Source organism: Oncorhynchus tshawytscha, linkage group LG33, assembly GCF_018296145.1.
Source record: "Oncorhynchus tshawytscha isolate Ot180627B linkage group LG33, Otsh_v2.0, whole genome shotgun sequence".
In the NCBI taxonomy this organism is placed as follows: Eukaryota; Metazoa; Chordata; class Actinopteri; order Salmoniformes; family Salmonidae; genus Oncorhynchus; species Oncorhynchus tshawytscha.
This window is the reverse complement of record NC_056461.1, coordinates 25,552,965-25,575,636: the sequence shown is the minus strand read 5'-3', so window position 1 is coordinate 25,575,636 and position 22,672 is coordinate 25,552,965. Positions and strand designations below refer to the sequence as shown.

Below are 22,672 nucleotides of genomic sequence, written 5' to 3'. Positions count from 1 at the left end.
TTCATGTTAATGTTGTTGTTTTTTTGAGCTAGCGCCCAATTGACTCCCATTCACTCCTTGAACAAGAGCTCTCCTTGTCCCTGATTCGCCCAGAATGCTCCGCGCGGCCCAATGACGTAGCATGTGCAACGCACACATTGGGCATAAATTCGATTCCAATGGTGTTTTCCATCTCTTCTAAAGTATCTCTGATAATGCACCTCTAGTGGTGATTTATCTGAATCTCATGAAGTCGGTCAGCGTTTACAAACTGCTGGATTAGACGAACAGAGGCGCACGAGGGGTATCTGACATCGGTATTAGCTAGTTAAAACGTTACCTAGCTATATGTAAAACATTTTATCTATGACATGCATGTATAATTAACTCAAGGATGGATAAAGTTCAATGACACGTTAGCTAGCTTAATTCCGCTAGCTAGCTAGTTAGCAACCTGGCTAACGATAGCTAGCTACCAGTAACGTTACTGGGTTAGCTAACATTAGTTTGTAATAGCTAATAGCTAGCTAGCTATCTTTCTGAGTTACTAACGAGTTTGCTAAGGTGGCTAACAAAATCAACACATGTCATTAATTCGATTTTTACTCAAAGATTTGCTAAAAGTAATGTATGGCTCACACTGTCAGTCACAGAAGCTCAGCCTCTGGTGAAAGCTATGGCTAGCTAACTAAGTTATGTCCGAGTTTATGAATAACTAACGTTAGGTAGAGGAGAGTCAGTCAGAAGTAGTTAACAGTGAATATTTGTCAGCATCTGGCCACTTGCATGGTAGCTCAACCCTTTTGTCTCTAGTTAGCTAGTCCAAGTAACTAAAATGTGACCGTCATCTAGGGAGATTGCAGGTTGGTTGCTTATCTTATCTGGCTACATCTTATTAACACTTGTGTTCTACAGTGCATCATGTCACGTCCTAGTAATGCCTCACCCAAACCTGCCATGACCAAATCAAAACACTCTGGTGGTGGGGGACCCAGGGGCAAAGGACTGAAAGACATACGCATCGACGAAGAAGTTAAGATTGCTGTGAACATCTCCCTTGAGAGGTTTCAGTACAGTGAGCAAAAAGGTAAATAAAATGTTCATTCTACTCGTGTGGTCATTCATGGAGACATTTGGATTATGTGATGTAGTATACTACATTAGTTCTTTTGATTTTACAGAAATGGAGTTTCCTTCCTCCCTGTCTAGTACTGAGAGAGCCTTCATCCATCGCTTTGCACAGTCCCTTGGATATATCTCTAAAAGCAGAGGGTAAGCAATACAACTTGACATCAGGTGTCAGAGCCCGTAGTCTTAGGTCAACCTTGGATACTCCTGTTTTAAAAGCAGTACTTGAATAGAAAAATGTGTGTATCCCTCCTCAATATTGTACTGGAAATGTAACTCCCTAAATGCATCCATCAGATTTACTAAAGTGTGCTGTGCTTCAAGTCTAACATCCTTATTTCATTCCTTTTCAGAAAAGGATCAAGCCGGACCCTCACTATCAGAAAGAAGGATGGCTCGGAGACGGCCCAGTCCATCATGACTTTCAACCTTTCCCACAATTCCAAGCACGCTGTGCGGAGCCTGCTGCAGAGGTTCCCCATCACCAACAAGGAGCGCACAGACCTACTGCCTCGCACTGAGAGGGGCTTGTCTGTGGCCATTGAGGCTGGTGAGTGGCAGTTATATTTCAGGGTTAATAATACATTGATGTCAATGGGAGTCCTTGTCAACCTTTTGTTTTTAATAACAATGTACTGATGAATGAATAAATGATCTATCTGTTAAAATGTGTTGACAATTCAAAGTTTTAACATTCCTCTGCCCCTCTTTTTTTTTTTCTCCACCAGAGAGCAGCCGTGACAAGAACAGGACCAGTGGGCGGCTCAACAACGGCATTCCCCAGGTGCCCCAGAAGAGGGGCCCATCTGAACTGGACTTCTTCCGCAGCTCACTTCCTGTGTACGAGCGCCAGGAGGAGATCGTCCAGGTCATCAAAGACAACCGTGTTGTCCTAGTGGTGGGGGAGACCGGCTCGGGGAAAACTACACAGGTGAGGGGGAGAAACATTTTACATCACTGTCCACATAAAGTGCCATAAAGAATTCACGTCACTTGACTTTTTCAACATTTTGTTGTCTGAATTTAAAATTGATTTAGATTTTGTGTCACTGTCCTCCACACAGTACCCCATAATGTTAAAGTGGAATTATGTTTAGATTTTTTTAAATTAAACAAATTAATAACAAATGAAAAGCTGAAATGTCTTTAGTCAATAAGTATTCAACCTCTCTGTTTATGGTAAACAAAAATTTGTTCAGGAGTAAAAATGTGCGTTATAAGTCACCATCAGTTGCATGAACTCAATCGGTGTGCAATAATAGTGTTTAACATGATTTTTGAATGACTACCTCATCTCTGTACCCCACACATACAATTATCTGTAAAAAAATATAACTGACATTAAATGTCCTTTTGATCATGGTGAAGTTATTAATTACACTTTGGATGGTGTATCAATACACCCGGTCACTACAAAGATACAGGTGTCCTTAACACAATTGCCGGAGAGGAAGGAAACTACTCAGGGATTTCACCATGAGGCCAATAATGTCTTTAAAACATTTACTGAGTTTAAACGCTGTGATAGGAAAAAACAGAGGAAATTATAGTTACTTCCCAATACTAACCTAATTGAGACAGAAGGAAGCCTAAACAGAATAAAAAAATATTCAAAAACATGCATCCTGTTTGCAACAAGGCACTAAAGTAATACAGCAAAAAGATTTGACAAAGCAGTTCACTTTTTGTCCTGAATACAACGTGTTATGTTTGGGGCAAATCCAATACAACACATTGCTGAGTACCACTCAATATATTTTCAAGCATAGTCATTCCTGTATCATGTTATGGGTATGCTTGTAATCGTTAAGGACTGGGGAGGTTTTCAGGATAAAAAATCAACAGAATGGAGTTATGCACAGGCAAAATCTTAGAGGAAAACCTGGTTGTCTACTTTCCACCAGACACTGCAAGATAAATTCACCTTACAAAAGAACAATAACCTAAAACACAAGGCCTAATCTACACTGGTGTTGCTTATCAAGAAGTTTGTGAATGTGGCTGAGTTTTGACTTAAATCTATGGCGAGACCTGAAAATTGTTGTCTAGCAATGATCAACAACTAATTTGACAGAGCTTGAAGAATTTTCAAAAGAATAATGGGCACACCACTGAGTCAATACATGTTAGAACCACCTTTCACAGCGATTACAGCTGTGAGTCTTAATGGGTAAGTCTGGTTTGTACAATATTTGCACATTTTATTATTTAAAAATTTTTCATACTCTGTCAAGTTGGTTGCTGATCATTGCTAGACAGACATTTAAGTCTTGTCAGACTTTCAAGCATTCAATGTCGTCTTGGTAAGCAACTCCAGTGTATATTTATATTATATATTTATTTGTAATCTGTACAGGCTTCCTTCTTTTCACTCTGTCATTTAGGTTAGCATTGTGGAGTACCTACAATGTTGTTCTGTTCTCAGTTTTCTCCTATCACAGCCATTAAACTCTAACTGTTTTAATGTCACCATTGGCCTCATAGTGAAGTCCCTGGGCGGTTTTCTTCCACTCTGGCAACTGAGTTAGGAAGGACGCCTGTATCTATGTGGTGATTGGGTGTATTGATACACCATACAAAGTGTAATATTAAAAAGTATTTATGTATTTTTCTTTTACGTCTTCCCAATTTCGTGGTATCCAATTGGTAGTTATGGTCTTCTCCCATCGCTGCAACTCCCATACGGACTCGGGAGAGGCGAAGGTCGAGAACCGTGAGTCCTCCGAAACACAACCCATCCAAGCCACACTGCTTCTTGAAACAATGCCCACTTAACCCGGAAGCCAGCCGCACCAATGTGTCGGAGGAAACACCTAGCGACCGTGTCAGCGTGCACCGCGCCCGGCCCGCCACAGGAATCACTAGTGTGCGATGGGACAAGGACATCCCTGTCAGCCAAACCCTCCCCTAACGTCGCTGAGTCGATTGTGTGGCTCCCCATGGGTCTCCCGGTCAGCTGCGACGGAGCCTGGACTCAAACCCAGAATCTCTAGTGGCACAGGTAACACTGCGATGCAGTGTCTTAGACCACTGTGCCACTCGGGAGGCAATTCATATTTTCACCATGCTCAAAGGGATATTCAATGTCTGCTTTGTATTTATTTTTAACCATCTACCAATAGGTGCCCTTTGTGAGACATTGGAAAATCTCTCTGGTCTTTGTGGTTGAATGTGTTTGAAATTCACTGTTTGACTGAGGGACCTTAGTTATCTGTATGTATGGGGTGCAAAGTTGAGGTAGTCTTTCAAAAATAATGTTTAACACTATTGCACATAAGTTGCATGGACTCACACTGTGACTTGTTAAGCACATTTTTACTGCTTAACTTACCTTGCCATAACAAAGGGATTGGCTACTTATTGACTCAAGACATTTCAGCCTTTCGTTTGTAATTGATCTGTAACATTTTCTAAAAATGTAATTCCGCTGACATTATGGGATATTGTGTGTAGGTCAGTGGACACAAAATCGAAAATGTAATCAAATTTGAGTTCAGGCTGTAACACAACAGCATTTGGGGAAAATGAAGTGTGAATACTTTCTGAAGGCACTGTATAGCCTACAAAGGCATTGCATTGGTATGATAAGGTATTACATTTGTAAATAGAGTTCCTGATCATCTAGAAACTAAATGGGAAGTGTTTTGCCATTCCAGATCCCACAGTTCCTCCTGGACGACTGCAGCCGAAATGGGATCCCCTGTCGGATCTTCTGCACACAGCCCCGGCGTCTGGCAGCCATCGCTGTGGCAGAGCGGGTTGCTGCGGAGAGAGGGGAGAGCATCGGTCAGACCATTGGCTACCAGATCCGCCTGGAGAGCAGGTAGGCGCAAAGAGATGGAGTGAGGGAGGCACTGTCTCTGTTTGCTTTGGCTGAGTTACTGTGAGGAAATTAATGAGACTGGTTGACCCTTTAGAGTTTCTCCTAAGACGCTGCTGACCTTCTGCACAAGCGGAGTCCTGCTGAGAACACTGATGGCCGGAGACACCACAATGTCCACTGTTACTCATGTCATTGTGGTGAGTACAAGTTATTGTTGCCCTTTTGTTATCGTTCACTGCCTTGACTGTATGCACGCACGCTATTTGAGGTCAAAGTACACTGGTATGAAAGACTACCCAGTTGGCACATTGTGGTTTTTGACACAACCGGATCTGAGCCTATCAGATGTCTTGGGCAAGGAGAAAAAATCTCTAGCTCTCCGCTCTGGCCCACCGCCATAGTTGTAGTACTAAACTCAGCAAAAAAAAGAAGCGTCCTCTCACTGTCAACTGCGTTTATTTACTTAACATGTGTAAATATTTGTATGAACATAACAAGATTCAACAACTGAGACACAAACTGAACAAGTTCCACAGACATGTGACTAACAGAAATTGAATAATGTGTTCCTGAACAAAGGGGGGTCAAAATCAAAAGTAACAGTCAGTATCTGGTATTGCCTCCAGCTGCATTAAGTACTGCAGTGCATCTCTTCCTCATGGACTGCACCAGATTTGCCAGTTCTTACTGTGAGATGTTACTCCCCTCTTCCACCAAGGCACCTGCAGTGGCCCGGGCATTTCTGTGGGGAATAGCCCTAGCCCTCACCCTCCGATCCAACAGATCCCAGAAGTGCTCAATGGGATTGAGATCCGGGCTCTTCGCTGGCCATTTTAGAACACTGACATTCCTGTCTTGCAGGAAATCATGCACAGAACAAGCAGTATGGCTGGTGGCATTGTCATGCTGGAGGGTTATGTCAGGATGAGCCTGCAGGAAGGGTACCACATGAGGGAGGAGGATATCTTCCCTGTAACGCACAGCGTTGAGATTGCCTGCAATGACAACAAGCTCAGTCCGGTGATGCTGTGACACACCGCCCCAGACCATGCCGGACCCTCCACCTCCAAATCGATCCCGTTCCAGAGTACAGGCCTCGGTGTAACGCTCATTCCTTCGACAATAAACGCGAATCCGGCCATCACCCCTGGTGAGACAAAACCGCGACTCGTCAGTGAAGAGCACTTTTTGCCAGTCATGTCTGGTCCAGCGACGGTGGGTTTGTGCCCATAGGTGACGTTGTTGCCGGTGATGTCTGGTGAGGTCTTGCCTTACAACAGGCCTACAAGCCCTCAGTCCAGCTTCTCTCAGCCTATTGCGGACAGTCTGAGCACTGATGGAGGGATTGTGCGTTCCTGGTGTAACTCGGGTGATTGTTGTTGCCATCCTGTACCTGTCCCGCAGGTGTGATGTTCGGATGTACCGATCCTGTGCAGGTGTTGTTACACGTGGTCTGCCAATGCGAGGACGACCAGCTGTCCGTCCTGTCTCCCTGTAGCGCTGTCTTAGGCATCTCACAGTACGGACATTGCAATTTATTGCCCTGGCCACATCTGCAGTCCTCATGCCTCCTTGCAGCATGCCTAAGACGCGTTCATGCAGATGAGCAGGGACCCTGGGCATCTTTCTTTTGGTGTTTTTCAGTCAGTAGAAAGGCCTCTTCAGTGTCCTAAGTTTTCATAACTGTGACCTTAATTGCCTACCGTCTGTAAGCTGTTAGTGTCTTAACGACCCTTCCACAGGTGCATGTTCATTAATTGTTTAGGTTTCATTGACCAGGCATGGGGAAACCCTTTACAATGAAGATCTGTGAAGTTATTTGGATTTTTACGAATTATCTTTGAAAGACTGAAAAGGGGACGTTTCTTTTTTTGCTGAGTTTATTTTCCTCCCTGGACCTGGATGGCAGCTCTCTTTGTCTGTTGACGCATCTGGAAAATGTATTTGGCAAACAGTTCGTTCTCCATTTTTTTCCTACCCTTTTTCAGTGTTAGTCAAGCACATTTAGTTGAAGGTAGTTAGCTACAGTGTTTAGTAAATTAAGTGAGGACACTTTCTTGCCCGCACATCCTTTGATCTCCACAACCGTAGTAGGCGCACGCACATTGACGAGCAAGGTAACATTTGTGTTGCGGTAGTTCAGTGCACTTCGCTATGTGGATGGAAACTGACATGGCAGACAGAGCTATTCCGCTAATACCATCCTTCACAGAGTTATGTTAGACTGTTAAAGATTAGTATGGCTATGTTAATAAATCTCATATAGCTGTCTGTCAACATTAGGCTGCTAATGATGTGATAGTAGTCAGTTTACCAATGACAAGGCATGCTGAATGAATGGTAGCCGAGTAGTCAGACCCGACTAAATGGATGAGGTCAGGAATGGAGATCTGAAACAAGCTCATATAGGCCTAGTCCAGTTGTTTCATATTCCAAATATCCTACAGTAAGCAAGACTACTACATTGCATCCAGTAATTGAATTAAGCATTTTCTCCCCAAGCAAAATTAAGCCCGTTTACATATTCTATCCACATAGACACCTATTAAATAGAATTTAGAGCTTGTAGGAAAGGCATTTCACTGTATTTGTGCAAGTGACACTAAAACTTGAAACTAAAATCATTACAGACCACCTCAATTTCCTTTAGGATCAGGCACAAGACTTCTGTGTTGGCTACAAATGCAGTTACAGGTTTTTCAAAAATACAAAATGCTTCAACTTCCTGAGGGACGAAATGACTGAAATTAAATGACCCCCCCCCCCCCTACCAACCATAGTCCTACATCAGCACCACCTTATCAGAAAATCCTAAGGATAGCCCTGATTGTAAATTTCAACATATATTTCTAGTTAGCTACTGAGGTCAGCCAGTTACATTTACATTTGTGTCATTTAGCAGATACTCTTATCCAGAGTGACTTACAGTTAGTGCATTAATCTTAAAATAGATGGGTGGGACAACCACCTGTCGTAGTAAGTACATTTTCCCTCAAAGTAGCTATCAGTAAATTCGGAGCTAGTAAGGGGGGGGAAGAAAGTCAAGTGTGATTGTTTGTTCATGAAATTTATTTGGTCTGAGTGCTCTGGGATTATTTAACATTCTCTTTGAAGAGGTGGGGTTTCAGATGTTTTTAGAAGATGGGCAGGGACTCTGCTCTCCTAGCTTCAGGTGGAAGCTGGTTCCACCATTGGGGTTCCAGGGTAGAGAAGAGCTTGGACTGGGCTGAACGGGAGCTGCGTTCCCAAAGGGGTAGGAGGGCCAAGAAACCAGAGGTGGCAGAACAGAGTACTCAGGTTGGGCTGTAGATTTTGAGCATAACCTGAAGGTAGGGAGGGGCAGTACCTCTTGCTGCACTGTAGGCAAGTACCATGGTCTTGTAGTACCAAGTACCCATAACAGTCTATAGCTTACCATTCCTACTAAGGCAGTCTTCTGCCAACATCATTATTAGGCACACAAAAAAAATGACTACGATTTTTAGCAGTGTGGGTGTAACACGCACACCGCTGTGCTGAAGTGGTACTCATAAAAAATATTCAAAGTTGTCAGGTCTGCCACAGATAACATTGAGCCAGATGTTTCACCGGATGTATAAATCTGAAGCATCTGGTTGGCATTTCCTCTCACCACCAAATATGGTGATGAGGAAGTCCAGGGTGAGAAGATGGAGCGAGATGAATTTTGGCCGACATTAAGCAAATTTTGTCATCAATGAAACATTTTGATCTCAATATAGTTTTTTTGTTCCCAAAACTAAAATCTGTTATGAACAGAATGGACTAAGTTTTGTAGACTTTACTCTGCCAAAGTTTTAAAAAATTATATTGTTTAGGAGTCCAAGGGTGAATTTAGCTATTGCACACACGCACTTCACAGAGTAGGTATTCACTAACAGAAATATTAAAACGCATGCTAGAACACGCTAATAAGATCTCGCTAGTTTGTGCTTGGCTCTGCCCACTATGATTAATTTTCTCCCATTGGAAACGACAGATGGTGGTCGATCTTGGGTTAGTTATAAAAAATCTCTGGGTCTGGTGCGTGAAATCATGTCAATGACTGAATCCTGTTGCCTGTACTTCCAACCTCTTATCCAATCAGGATGAGGTTCACGAGCGGGATGGTCTGAGTGACTTCCTGCTGACCAAGATGAGGGACATGCTCCAGACGATGCCTAATCTGAAGCTCATCCTGTCCAGTGCTGCCCTGGACGTGGAGCTGTTCCTCCGCTACTTTGGCTCTTGTCCTGTCATCCACAGTAAGTCATCTCAATGTGTTTGGATAGACCACCTACACAGACGAGAGTGCAGAAATCACTACAGAATCACTTAATCTATTCATTTGAAATTGGGACGGGGATTCACCAGTGAAACCGTTACCTGCAAAAGCCAGGTAATTGCAGGGGAAGACCTCTGTATGGGAGGGGCTAGTGCTTGTTTTGACTGGTCCTGCCAGCACTGATTTGTTAAGTGAAATGAATCAAAATTAGAAATGATGAATGTATGCTTTTATCTAGTCAAAGGAAGACCATTTGAGGTGAAGCAACTTTTCCTGGAAGACATCTTGAGGACAACAGGCTATTCAAACAAAGACATGAGGAAATACAAAAAGGAGATCCAGAGGGGTAACTACCAACCATTGGTCATTCATTGTTTCTTTGATTTCTGCTTTGATGTCCAGTGTCTCCCAGAATGAGTGAGTGTATGTGTGTTTCGTCCCTGGCAGAGGAAAAGCAACAGATGTCTTTGACAGAGTGGTGTAAAGTGCGTGAGGGTGGCTCCCGCCAGGAGCCCCAGAGGGAGAAGACCACCTCGGCCTCCTGTGTCCTTCAGGAGAACGACCTGCTGGACGATGGAGGGGACAGTGTTTTCACCCAGCTGGTGAGAACAAGTGGATATGGGCCATTCTCATTTCTCAATATCCATGTTTTCTAGGGATGTGTGTCTTTCCCTTTAAGACAATTCGATGCGTATCTAGATACGTGGGCTCTGATACGATACAGGAACAATACATTTAAGTTTCAAACTATTCGGTTTGATTAGAGGAACGAATCCGTGTGTTACAATTCAATGCACTAACATGTTGTTCTGTAAACACATTCATTTTCCATTCTAAATGTAAAATCTGCTGCTGAATGGAGCTCATGCGCTGCACCTCTCTGAGCTTGGGCCTCTCTGAGCTTGGGCCTCTGAGCTTTCTGATTAAAAATGTAAGAGCTACTAATGCATCAATATTTATCTTTAAAAAATAGCTATGAGATAGCCAATGAATATAAATATATAGTGTAAAGGAAAAGTTAAGCTTAATGACAATTGTGTTAGACAGCTGTACTGTGTGCTTTAAAGCTATTATCCAAGTTGAAGCTTTGAGGTCCAGAGTTGAGTTTGAGGGGTTTTGACAACTCAGGAGTGAGCTCGTTTTGGCTAGATGTGATAAGTCAAATTTGACATAAGATGTTTCTTTGCGGGTTAGGAGAACATACGCAGCAGGTTAGGATAATTATGTTAAGGTTAGCAAAAGGGTTAGGATTAGCTTAAAAAATTTTTTTTTTAAATATTTCATCTGACTAAAGTTGTATCCCTTCTAGCCATGAGAGTGAGTTTCTCTTATCCTTTCTTGTCCTTGTTATGAAATTATCAACTTTACCTTGTATATCTAAAAATGACTGTGTATTGAAGATTTCAAATAAAACTACCTACCTACTATTGCTGATGGTTAACCTGAACAATCAAAGTAAATGTGAATGTAAGCCCTGATCATGTATAGCCAGATAAAATGTATAGCACATCTGCTAAAAATAACCTAGAAAATGACATTCTTTGTCATTCAACTAATAAAGCATAATATTGCGCAAGCCATTTTACCAAGGTGACTCGCAGATGTGCCAGATAAGGAGTAACATGCTGCTCGTGTTGTGTGCGCGAGTGTTGCAAAATAAATGTACATCTGTTATTAATCATTGCACCCACACTGCTCACTCGCGTCAACGAGCGTCTGCGTAGCCAGGTGCTGCAAGTCCCGCCTCTCCTATCTCCTCATTGGTTTTTAGGAGCATATACCCACGTGGGTGATTTGAAAGATGAACTGAGGTCCACAGTTCAGTTGGTAGTGGTAATGCTCTTTAAAGTTGGTTGCCAACCACCATGTAAAGTCCAAAGAAGAATAAGAAGCCTCAAGGAGGACAGATTACTAGAAACGTTCACCCTTTTATCTGTGGATTAATTGTCAGGGTAGAGGACCTTGTGCATGTCAGGTAAAATAACAACCTGATGTTTATATCCCAGGACAAATTAGCTATCTAAATTGGCATACATGTTTAATGCTTTTCGTCCTGTCCCCAAATGAATATAGTTGGTTCAGAGTTCGTTTTGATATTTCAAACTTCGTGTCCTGATCACGTCTGGTATGGGTGGACAGAATCAACATGCTCGCAATGGCACAGGCACGCAAGCTGTCTGGTCAGCAAAGCCTACCTCTCCTTGGTCAACGCGCAAAGCTGCACACAACTGATATTGCCTCGGGTTGTTAAGCATTCAAAATGATTAAATTACTTGTAGATCAATGACTGTCAACACAATTACATGCTTGCTTTGACACTAAAGGAGAGAACCCAGTTGTCACAAAAGATGAGGTATTTTTGGAAGGTAGAAAGTAATTTTGAGAAAATAAATTTAGTGAACCAGCGATTCGTAACGTTTAAATAGATTTCCTGACCGATGCATGCTACATTTTGGATCTGTTATGGGTCCCGCAGACTGATGCGCTCATATCTTCTGCATTGGTCCTCGGTTCAAATGTTTATTGGTGAATCATTACATCCTTAATGATTTTGATGTTATTTTCTCCCAGTTGCTTCAGTTATTTTCAGTATTTATTCTGTATGCATCAAAGTGATACCACTACTTATTTTCTGATTATTCACTCTTTACTTCATTCAACGTCACAGAGGGTATATTTGCTGGTTCTTACTAAAAGTGGCACTGGGTTTGCTATTAGTTTGATACAGGGTGTCTTGTTCTAGAATGAGAAAGATGTGGCATCATTGGACCCGTGGCTGCTGAAGGAGATGGATGCCTGCATCTCAGACATCTTCCTCAACCAGGACGCTGACGCCTTCGTCCAGCTCTTCAATCTCATCCTGAGTGAGAACGTCAGCGGTAAGCTGGGTTTTGTGTGCATCTTTAATTATGTGCCACAGTTTATTCTTGTATCTACATGACAAAAAGTATGTGGACACCGGCTTGTTGAACATCTCATTCCAAAATCGTTGGCATTTTGCTGCTATAACAGCCCCCACTCTTCTGGGAAGGCTTTCCACTAGAGGTTGGAACATTGCTTTGGGACTTAATTCCATTCAGCAACGAGCATTAGTGATGTCGGGCACAGTCGGCGTTCCAATTCAACCCAAGGAATTCGATGGGAATGTGGTCAGGGCTCTGCAGGCCAGTCAAGTTCTTCCTCACCGATCTCGACAAATCATTTCTGTATGGATCTTGCTTTGTGCACAAAGGCATTGTCATGCTGAAACAGGAAAGGTTGTTTCCCAAACTGTTGCCACAAAGTTTAATCATTAAGAATGTCATTGTATGCTGGTAGCATCAAGATTTCCCTTCATTAGAACTTAGAAACCTAGACCGAACCATGAAAAACAGCCCCGACCATTATTCCTCCTCCATCAAACTTTATTTGGCACTATGCATTAGGGCAGGTAGCGTTCTCCTGGCATTCGCCAAACCCAGATTGGTGAAGCATGATTCATCACTCTAGAGAACACGTTTCCACTGCTCCAGAGTCCAATGGTGGGCGAGCTTTACACCAGCCAACTCTTGGCATTGGGCTTGGTGATCTTAGGCTTGAGTGTGGCTGCTTGGCCATACACCTTTTATACACCTGTCAGCAAATGATTTGAAGGGTTGTCCATATGCTTTTGTTTATATAGTGTCTTATTTGTGTAAAAAAAAATGACACTAATGTTATCAAAAATGTATATTTTTGAGAGTAATATTTTCAATAGTTATCAGCCAGATATGTCTTCCTCCCCTTCTGCTCCTCAGTGGACTACATGCACAGTGAAACGAGTGCCACTCCACTCATGGTGGCAGCAGGTCGAGGCTTCCTCAGTCAGATTGAGCAGCTTTTGAGTATGGGAGCCAGCGTCAGAATCAAGGCCTCCAATGGCTGGTACGGGTTTATTAAATAACTGTATAAATGCATCTTATTTTTAGTTACTCTATAAACCATTACTAAGTCTGAAATCTTGATCAGTATTTGGTTTGTTTCAGGACTGCGCTGGACTGGGCAAAGCACTTCCAGCAGGCAGAAGTGATGGACCTACTAGAATCCTACCTGTAAGATCACCATTTGTCATTATTATGAATGACCACATGGAAACCTTGGCATTGTTTGTGGAGGATGATAACAGAAAGCCTCATTCCCTTGGTAGCTCATCCCTGGAGGCGGGGAAGCTGGACGAGTGGTCCCTGGTGCAGGCTGCCACCACAGAAATGAGTCCAGAGGACCAGGAGCTGCTCAAGGAATACCACCACAGCTTTGACGATGAGAGGGTGGACCTGGACCTCATCATGCACCTGCTACACAACATTTGCACCAGCTCAGAAGACGGTGAGAGATTCTCTTGTCTAGTGACTACTGGATGTCTTGTATTTTTTTTTACTTTTCAAAATATTTGATACAAAGTGTCAGTGCCAATTTTCCTTGCTTGTATAGAATGACAAGTTTATTTGAAATATTTTCCATGTCAGGTGCGGTTTTGATCTTCCTCCCCGGATACGATGAGATAGTGGGTCTGAGGGACCGTATCCTGTACGACGATAAAAGATTCACAGACCACTCTCAAAGGTACCGCCAGTTAAATGACTGGCAAGAGCAATGTGTCACTCTCAACAGTTCATAATTGGGCCATCGGTATTTCAACATAGCTCTTGTCTATTTATGTCAATTATTCTGTACATCAATCTGTTTTTCGTTTTTTTTTTTTACATGCTGTTACTCCATGTTCCTGCTTATGCAACCCAAATGTTGATTTATACCGAACACATTTGCAAGTCAGATTAGTAAACCTCACTAAATTTACAAAAATGGCCAAATAGACCTATTTATACAAGAAATATGGATTATTTGGAGGAGACAATGAGATTTTTTTTGTTTATTTGTCCTGTTTGAACCACATCTAGAACCTCAGATCTGTGTGTTGTTTCTCCATAGGTACCAGGTCTTTACACTCCACTCCAACATGCAGACCTCGGATCAGAAGAAAGTGCTGAGGAACACTCCAGCTGGTATCCGGAAAATAGTGAGTATTTTTACGTCTACTGTGCTGGCTAACACACCAAAGATCACTTTGACCACTTGGGTCCAAAGTGTTCCTTAAAGCGACAGTCAGCAGTAGAAACAATAACAAAGCGTACTCCCCGCCTCTGTTTCTGTAAAAAGCTGAGGGATGGGGCTGGAGAAATGTAACCACTCTCAAATTCATAGTTATGATATCAAAATTATAGTTTTAATCATGTTTTTAAGCTATATAGTGTTTGTTTACAAACGCAGTAAAACAAGCTTATATTTTGGGTTCTGATGGGGTACGAGACATGACCTAAGCTCATGAGGCATTTATAAGTTATATTCTCAGAGTCAATGGTAATATCAATTTATATGTAAAAAAATAAAATGTTTTGTTGCAACTGCTGATTGCCCCTGTAAACCAAAATACCATTCAACCCCAGCTTCTTGTTCAGAAATCAAGTATTTTCCTCTCTTCCTCAGATTCTCTCCACTAACATCGCAGAGACGAGTATCACTGTCAACGATGTCGTATTTGTCATTGACGCAGGAAAAGTAAAAGAGGTTTGAAAACAAGTCTACTGCACACATTTTATATTGACATTTGTCATTTAGCAGACACTCATATCCAGAGTGACTTAGTTAGTGCTTTCATCTTAAGATAGCAACCACATATCACAGTCCTAATAAGTACATTTTTGCGAGGGGGGGGTGGCATTATTTATTAAGATGCTCTTTTGAAGAGGTATGGTTTCAAATATTTTCCGAAGATGGGCAGAGACTCTGCTGTACTAGTTTCAGGGGGAAGGAAGCTGGTTCCACCATTGGAGTGCCAGGAAAGTGAAGAGCTTGGAGAGAGACCATGTGAGGACAGGACGGAACCGATTGACTTGGTGTATGAAGAGGAGAGGGCCTAGAACCGAGCCCTGGGGGACACCAGTAGTGAGAGCATGTGTTGCAGACACATCCTCTTCACGTCACCTGTTAGCAGCGGCCTGCTAGGTAGGATGCAATCCAAAAGAGTGCAGAGCCTTTAGACGTCTAGCCCTGAGATGGATGGCGAAGAGGATTGGATGGTTCACGGTGTCGAAGGCAGCGGATAGATCTAGGAGAATGAGAAGGAGAGACAGTCGGCTTTGGCAGTGCAGAGAGCCTCCATGACACAGAGAAGTGTAGTCTCGGATGAGTCACCCGTCTTGAAGCCTGACTGGTTGGGGTCAAGAAAATTCTTCTGATAGCAAGTGTGTTTTGGAAAGAGAAAAAAGGGAGTCTGTAGTTTGATGTTAGAGGCCTCGAGGGTTGCTTTCTTGAAGAGGGGAGTGATTGGCCATTTTGAAGTCCGAGAGGATGCAGCCAGTCAGGGATGAGTTGATGAGGAATGGGAGAAGGTCTCCAGAGATGGTCTGGAGGAGGGGATGGGGTCAAACGGACAGGTTGTCCGGTGGCCTGACCTCACTAGTTGCCGGATTTAATCTGGAGAGAGTGGAGAAAGAGGTTAAGGCGTAGGGTAGTTCTGTGGGACCAGCGGACTCAATAGGCTGAGCGAATGTCGTCAACCTTTTCACAGTGGTTGACAAAATCGTCCGCTGAGAGGGGGTGGAGGAATAACGAGGGAGGAGAACTTGGAAAATAGTTTCCTGGGGTTAGAGACAGAAACTTAACATTTTGAGTGGTAGAAAGTGGCTTTAGCAGCGGATACAGAGGAACAGAAGGTAGAGAGGAGGGAGTGAGGATGATAGGTCCTCCGGAAGTGCCAGTAGGCATGTTCTGTAAGGTCGCAATTAGTCACTCAGCCACGGCGCGGGAGGGGCCAAGAGGGAGAAGTATTTAGCAGAAGGGAGAGATGATAGCATTGATGAGGAGAGAGTAGTGGGAGAGCCTCTCAACGTGATCAAGACAAAAGAGGTGATTGTGGACTACAGGAAAAGTAGGCGCGAGTACGTCCCCGTTCTCATAGACAGGGCTTTAGTGGATCAGGTTGAGAGCTTCAAGTTCCTTGGCGTCCACATCAACAACAAACTAACATGGTCCAAGCACACCAAGACAGTCGTGAAGAGGGCATGACAAAACCTATTCAGCAGACTGAAAAGATTTGGCATGGATCCTCAGATCCTCAAAAGATTCTACTGTTGCACCAACTAGAGCATCCTGACGGGTTGCATCACTGCCTGTTATGGCAACTTCTCGGCCTCCGACCGCAAGGCACTACAGAGGGTAGTGTGTATCAACTAGCAAACCAAATGCCCAACTGCAGTGCATTTATCACATTTTAGACAGTTTAACTTAATAGTTATAAGAAATCTAGCCGGCAAATATTTTAGTTGAATTCCATACTGTCATTAGATTACCTGGGGCATGCTGCACAACAATAAGTGACTCCAGGCTCCAGTCTCTCATTGTTGTGTGCTGGTGGTGTATATACAATGGCACACCAGTATTTGGGGAGTTGCTCCCATTCTATTTGATCGGGTTTAAGTCCGGGCTCTGGCTGGGCCACTCAAGGACATTCAGATCCCGAAACCACTCATGCGTTGTCTTGGCTGTGGGCTGTTGGAAGGTGAACCTTCACACCAGTCTGAGGTCCTGAGCGCTCTGGAGCAGGTTTTCATCAACGATCTCGCTCTGTACTTTGCTCCATTCATCTTTCTCTCCATCCTGACTAGTCTCCCAGTCCCTGCCACTGAAAAATATCCCCACGGCATGGTGCCAGAGATGAGGCTTGGCATTCATGCCAAAAAGTTCAATCTTGGATTCATCAGTCTGACAGTCCTTTAGGTGCCTTTTGGCCACCTCCAAGCGGGCTGTCACGCCTCCCTGATCGCGGAGTACGCTCCGCCTCCGTGACAGAATAGTAAATCTGAGACGTGATTTGTTTCACTATCACAGAAGTCCTTTGATGCCCTGAACCATGTGACCATGCTGAAGATGGTGTGGATCTCCAAGGCCAGCTCTCTTCAGAGGAAGGGCAGGTGAGGCACAGTGTACATCTGAGCCCTACCACAGAGGCACTCTATAGACATATCATAAGGGAGTATCATCTCTTATGAAACCTCATAATGTCTTATGCCCCCTCTTGAATGAGTCTTGTGGTGTTTGACAGAGCTGGACGTTGCCGACCAGGGATCTGCTTCCACCTCTTCAGTCGTCTCCGCTTTAACAACATGCTGGAGTACCAGGTGCCCCAGCTACTGAGGATGCCCCTGCAGGTACACACACTTCAAGCAGAATGTATGAAGCATACTTTATACAGATAAAGTTATTATAAACCCTTACATGCAAGCATACCCCTCACACACTCATAAGGCAGTGTTGATTGTGGTAGTTAACTCCTCCCATTTCTCTCTCTCTTTCAGGAACTCTGTCTCCACACCAAGCTGTTGGCCCCAATCACCTGTTCCATCGCTGAATTCCTGTCCAAAGCACCCGAACCACCCCCCTTCCTCATTGTAAAAAACGCGGTGCAGATGCTCAAGGTAAAATATATTTTTTGTTTTGAACCAATCATGACCTGAATAATATTATATCTTCTGTCCTTTATCATTGATTATTTTTGTTGTGGAGGGCATCAGTTCTTGGCACTGTGACTCTACATAATGACCATAGATACAACACTAACCATTAAATTGATCCCCCATCCATAGACCATAGACGCCATGGACCCGTGGGAGGACCTGACGGAGCTGGGCTACCACCTGGCTGACCTGCCTGTGGAGCCCCACCTGGGAAAGATGGTGTTATGTGCCGTGGTGCTCAAGTGCCTAGACCCCATCTTGACCATCGCCTGCACGCTGGCCCATCGCGACCCCTTTGTGCTGCCCTCCCAGGCCTCCCAGAAGAGAGCATCCATGCTGTGCCGGAAGCGCTTTACTGCAGGGACATTCAGCGACCATATGGCCCTGCTCCGAGCCTTCCAGGTAACGGGGGGAATTTGGGGTTTAATGAAAAAACTCTGTCAAATTGCTGTTGATGTTTAGAGCTAAATGTTTTTCATTTGTTATTAGCTTGATTTGACTGCACAAATCGGAATGAAAAAAACACTGTCCAAGCGACATGTTCCTAACTACATCTCACCTGCTATGTTGTATGTAGGCTTGGCAGAAGGCCCGCACAGATGGCTGGGAAAGGTCCTTCTGTGAGAAGAACTTCCTGTCCCAGGCTACCATGGAGATCATCATAGGGATGAGGACCCAGCTGCTAGGACAGCTCCGAGCCATAGGTCAGCCTTATCTATCTTGTTGTATGCTCTCCTTCTCAGTAATACAGTGGTTCTGAGGGCTCAGGTGGATCAAATCAAATCAAATTTTATTTGTCACATACACATGGTTAGCAGATGTTAATGCGAGTGTAGCGAAATGCTTGTGCTTCTAGTTCCGACAATGCAGTAATAACGAGCAAGTAATCTAACTAACAATTCCAAAAAAAACTACTGTCATACACAGTGTAAGGGGATAAAGAATATGTACATAAGGATATATGAATGAGTGATGGTACAGAGCAGCATAGGCAAGATACAGTAGATGATATCGAGTACAGTATATACATATGAGATAAGTATGTAAACCAAGTGGCATAGTTAAAGTGGCTAGTGATACATGTATTACATAAGGATGCAGTCGATGATATAGAGTACAGTATCAACGTATGCATATGAGATGAACAATGTAGGGTAAGTAACATTATATAAGGTAGCATTGTTTAAAGTGGCTAGTGATATATTTACATCATTTCCCATCAATTCCCATGATTAAAGTGGCTGGAGTAGGGTCAGTGTCATTGACAGTGTGTTGGCAGTAGCCACTCAATGTTAGTGGTGGCTGTTTAACAGTCTGATGGCCTTGAGATAGAAGCTGTTTTTCAGTCTCTCGGTCCCAGCTTTGATGCACCTGTACTGACCTCGCCTTCTGGATGGCAGCGGGGTGAACAGGCAGTGGCTCGGGTGGTTGATGTCCTTGATGATCTTTATGGCCTGTTTGTATACCGAATGTATTAATTTGACTGTAAGTGGTGTTGGATAAAGACTAATGCTTTACTGAAGCCCACACAACCTCCAACTGACCTTCTGTGAAATGAATAGCCTTGTGAGTCATCCACATGTCTTGGTGCCCACCATGTCCTGTGCCCCACCCCCACACACAGCACCACTGCGACTCATATCCTGTGGAATTTTCCTTTGTCCCTCCCACCTCCCCCCTCCCCTACACTCTCACACACAGCACCACCACGGCTCCCTCGAAGGACAGCTCCCTCACAGAACATTTTTCAGAAAGAAAAACCTTTTCCATTGTCTATTCCACCATCAGGCTTTGTGCGGGCACGGGGCGGCGGGGACATCCGTGACGTGAACCTGAACTCTGAGAATTGGTCAGTGGTGAAGGCAGCCCTGGTGGCCGGAATGTACCCCAACCTGATCCATGTGGACCGTGAGAGCTGTTCTCTGTCTGGGGCCAAGGAGAAGAGGGTCCGCTTCCACCCCACCTCCATCCTCAGCCAGCCACAGCCCCACAAGAAGGTAGCTAGCACACATCCTATCTTCACCTACTTGACTGACTTCTTATTTAACTCTTAGTGGAGCAAAGGGTCTTCTTCAGTGAACCCTGTTTAGTGCAGTTTTCTTAAGATAGGTGCTTCCTATCTTCTTTTTTTTGTTGTTTTACTGTATGCTTACATTTAGTCCAAACCATATATACTCAAACCCTATAAACCCAAACCAACCCTGACTCAAAGCAACAAACTAAAAACATGTTTGTACTTCCTTCATCTCGTAGATCCCCCCAGCCAATGGTCAGGTGGCAGCCGTCCAGTCCCTGCCCACCGATTGGTTGATCTATGACGAGATGACGCGAGCCCATAGGATAGCCAGCATCCGCTGCTGCTCTGTGGTCTCCCCCATAACCATAGCCATCTTCGGGGGCTGTGCCAAACTGCCCAGCACAGCCCTACAAGAACCTGCTGTTCAGAAAGGTAGGGTTATCTAACTGAAAACATCCTTTGCTGCACGTTGTGTATAATATTTTAATTGAAATAAATGTAAGAATTGAGTTACTCCAGTTTTGCCTGTATTTGTAATACACTTAAAGGGATAGTTCATCCAAATTTCTAAATTATATATCGCTTTCCTTACCCTGTAAGCGGTCTATGGACAAGGTATGGCAGAAATCCATGCTTTGGTTTTGTTTCCCTGGCACTGTTTTCACATGCTAACATTTTAGCATTTGTGGCACAAATCCCAAAAACCTCTTAAGGATCTGACCCCTTTTTTTTTTTTTAATTGCAAAAAATGACATGCCCAAATCTAACTGCCTGTAGCTCAGAACCTGAAGCAAGGATATGCATATTCTTGATACCATTTGAATGGAAACACTTTGAAGTTTGTGGAAATGTGAAATTAGTGTAGGATAATATAACACATTAGATCTGGTAAAAGATAATACAAAGAAAAAAACATGCGTTTGGTACCATCTTTGAAATACGAGAAAGGCCATAACGTATTATTCCAGCCCAGGTGCAATTTAGATTTTGGCCACTAGCAAAGCAGTGTGCAGCAGTGTGTGCAAAGTTTTACACTAATACAATGAACCATTGCATATATTTTCAAAATGTTGTATCAAGACTGCCCAAATGTGCCTATTTGGTTTATTAATACATTTTCAAGTTCATAATTGTGCACTCTCCTTAAACAATAGCATGGCATTCTTTCACTGTAATAGCTACTGTAAATTGGACAGTGTAGTTAGATTCACAAGAATTTAAGCTTTCTGCCCATATCAGATATGTCTATGTCCTGGGGAAAAAATGTGTTACTTACAACCTCATGCTATTCACAATGGCCTACTTCACTCACACCTGCAGGGGGGACACCGATCCCGTAGAGGTTTTAAGTAAGGGGACCGATTTGAGCATTTTTCACGCATCATGTTGTAAACATCTATAAGTGACTTTGTTGAGCTTCACAATCAATTTGAGATACTTTCGGATGATTTGGACATGTGAGAAATGCTAATAACGGTCCCATGACTTGAATGGGATTTGTGCCACAAATGTAAAAACATTAGCATGTGGAAACGGTGCCAGAGAAACTAAACCAAAGCATGGATTGCTGTCATACCCTGTCCATAGACTGCTTGCAAGGTAAGGAAACCAATGTGTCATGACTGCTCCAAAGAGACTTGTAGATAGGGCTAGGTAGTATATTGTGAATACCAGTGGATTTTTACAATATTGTCTATAATGATAGGTTCATCCAGTGCTAAATAAATGAAAGTTCTCCAAATTGGACTACTTTTCTGTCAGTTTTGTCCTTGTTTGGTTGTGTATAAAATAATCATTGGAGAATGCCTTTAAAACCACTAAGAATCCATTTGTTGCCATCCTAGGGTCAAGCACTACTCTTTAATATATTTAGAACTTTTATTCAGAAGCATAAAATACTGTTGAATACTGTCAAACATGAGAAATTTAGTGATATTATATTTTGGCTATATCGCCCAGTCCTACTTGTAGATATCACTCTCTGCCTGTATGGTCACTAAATGACGTGTATTCTGTAAACAACAACCTAACCTCCTATGTGCCTGCTGTAGATGATGTGGTGAATGAGAGCAGTGACAGTGAGATTGAGGATCGCTCCACAGCCAACCTGACTCAGATGAAGATCGATGAGTGGCTCAACTTCAAACTGGACAAAGAGGTGAGGATCAAGGATGGTTATTTTGCAGTGCTAATATACTCAACGTGCCCTTCAAGCAATACAACTTGGCATTTCATTTAAACAGCAGTTTGCATTTAGTGTTCATTATAGAGAGTGTATAACCCACTCTCTCCTCCCTCCCTACTTTCCTCCCTCCCATCCTTCTGTCTGTCAGATGGTGGGTCTGGTGTTCCAGCTGAGGCAGAAGTGGCACGGTTTATTCCTGAGGAGGATCCGCTCCCCCTCCAAGCCCTGGTCCCAGCTGGATGAGGCCACCATACGGGCCCTGGTGTCGGTCAGTTCTACACTCTGCCTTAAATTATGAAAGAAATGCTGGAAATACCACAGTAAATGGGCCTGTTAGCTGTCAAGCCTATTGTTAGCTGTCCTGCCTGTTAGCTGTCACTGACCCATCCATCCTCATCCTGTCTCCAGGTGCTGGGGGCTGAGGATCAGACTGCAGGGCTGCAGCAGCCCACAGGGATTGGCCAGAGGCCCCGGCCCATGTCCTCTGAGGAGCTCCCCCAGACCTCCTCCTGGAGGAATGCCAACAGCAGGAGAACCTCCGGCCCCACAGACATCCCGGAGCTCCCTGACGAACCCCTCATTCCCGCCCCCTCACACACAGTCACAGACAGGTGAGGAGAGGGGTTTAGATGTGCCAATATGGGAAATGGACCAACTATGATCAAATGTTTTATCTCAGTATTTACAGTACAATGCCTTATAGCAGGGGTCGGCAACAGGCAGCCCA

The 22,672-nt window shown here is 43.6% G+C and overlaps 1 protein-coding gene across 2 annotated transcripts in view; it reads left to right on the top strand.

Moving 5' to 3' along the window:
- Nucleotides 1-141: 141 nt before the first annotated feature.
- The window catches only part of LOC112233472 (3'-5' RNA helicase YTHDC2), a 27,279-nt gene continuing 4,748 nt past the window's right edge, over nucleotides 142-22,672 (top strand). For both annotated transcript variants that reach the window (XM_024401133.2, XM_024401132.2), the window contains exons 1-27: nucleotides 142-296; nucleotides 895-1,066; nucleotides 1,161-1,251; nucleotides 1,461-1,657; nucleotides 1,836-2,038; nucleotides 4,764-4,930; nucleotides 5,025-5,127; nucleotides 9,036-9,192; nucleotides 9,451-9,558; nucleotides 9,660-9,814; nucleotides 11,956-12,091; nucleotides 12,989-13,115; nucleotides 13,217-13,282; nucleotides 13,378-13,556; nucleotides 13,697-13,793; nucleotides 14,160-14,247; nucleotides 14,715-14,795; nucleotides 17,118-17,200; nucleotides 17,332-17,437; nucleotides 17,585-17,704; nucleotides 17,873-18,145; nucleotides 18,321-18,447; nucleotides 19,532-19,740; nucleotides 19,997-20,192; nucleotides 21,812-21,918; nucleotides 22,094-22,213; nucleotides 22,354-22,556. In XM_024401133.2, the coding sequence (XP_024256901.1) occupies nucleotides 901-1,066; nucleotides 1,161-1,251; nucleotides 1,461-1,657; nucleotides 1,836-2,038; nucleotides 4,764-4,930; nucleotides 5,025-5,127; nucleotides 9,036-9,192; nucleotides 9,451-9,558; nucleotides 9,660-9,814; nucleotides 11,956-12,091; nucleotides 12,989-13,115; nucleotides 13,217-13,282; nucleotides 13,378-13,556; nucleotides 13,697-13,793; nucleotides 14,160-14,247; nucleotides 14,715-14,795; nucleotides 17,118-17,200; nucleotides 17,332-17,437; nucleotides 17,585-17,704; nucleotides 17,873-18,145; nucleotides 18,321-18,447; nucleotides 19,532-19,740; nucleotides 19,997-20,192; nucleotides 21,812-21,918; nucleotides 22,094-22,213; nucleotides 22,354-22,556 (3,665 nt within the window). In that variant the 5' untranslated portion in view covers nucleotides 142-296; nucleotides 895-900. The remainder of the gene's footprint in view (nucleotides 297-894; nucleotides 1,067-1,160; nucleotides 1,252-1,460; nucleotides 1,658-1,835; nucleotides 2,039-4,763; nucleotides 4,931-5,024; nucleotides 5,128-9,035; nucleotides 9,193-9,450; nucleotides 9,559-9,659; nucleotides 9,815-11,955; nucleotides 12,092-12,988; nucleotides 13,116-13,216; nucleotides 13,283-13,377; nucleotides 13,557-13,696; nucleotides 13,794-14,159; nucleotides 14,248-14,714; nucleotides 14,796-17,117; nucleotides 17,201-17,331; nucleotides 17,438-17,584; nucleotides 17,705-17,872; nucleotides 18,146-18,320; nucleotides 18,448-19,531; nucleotides 19,741-19,996; nucleotides 20,193-21,811; nucleotides 21,919-22,093; nucleotides 22,214-22,353; nucleotides 22,557-22,672) is intronic.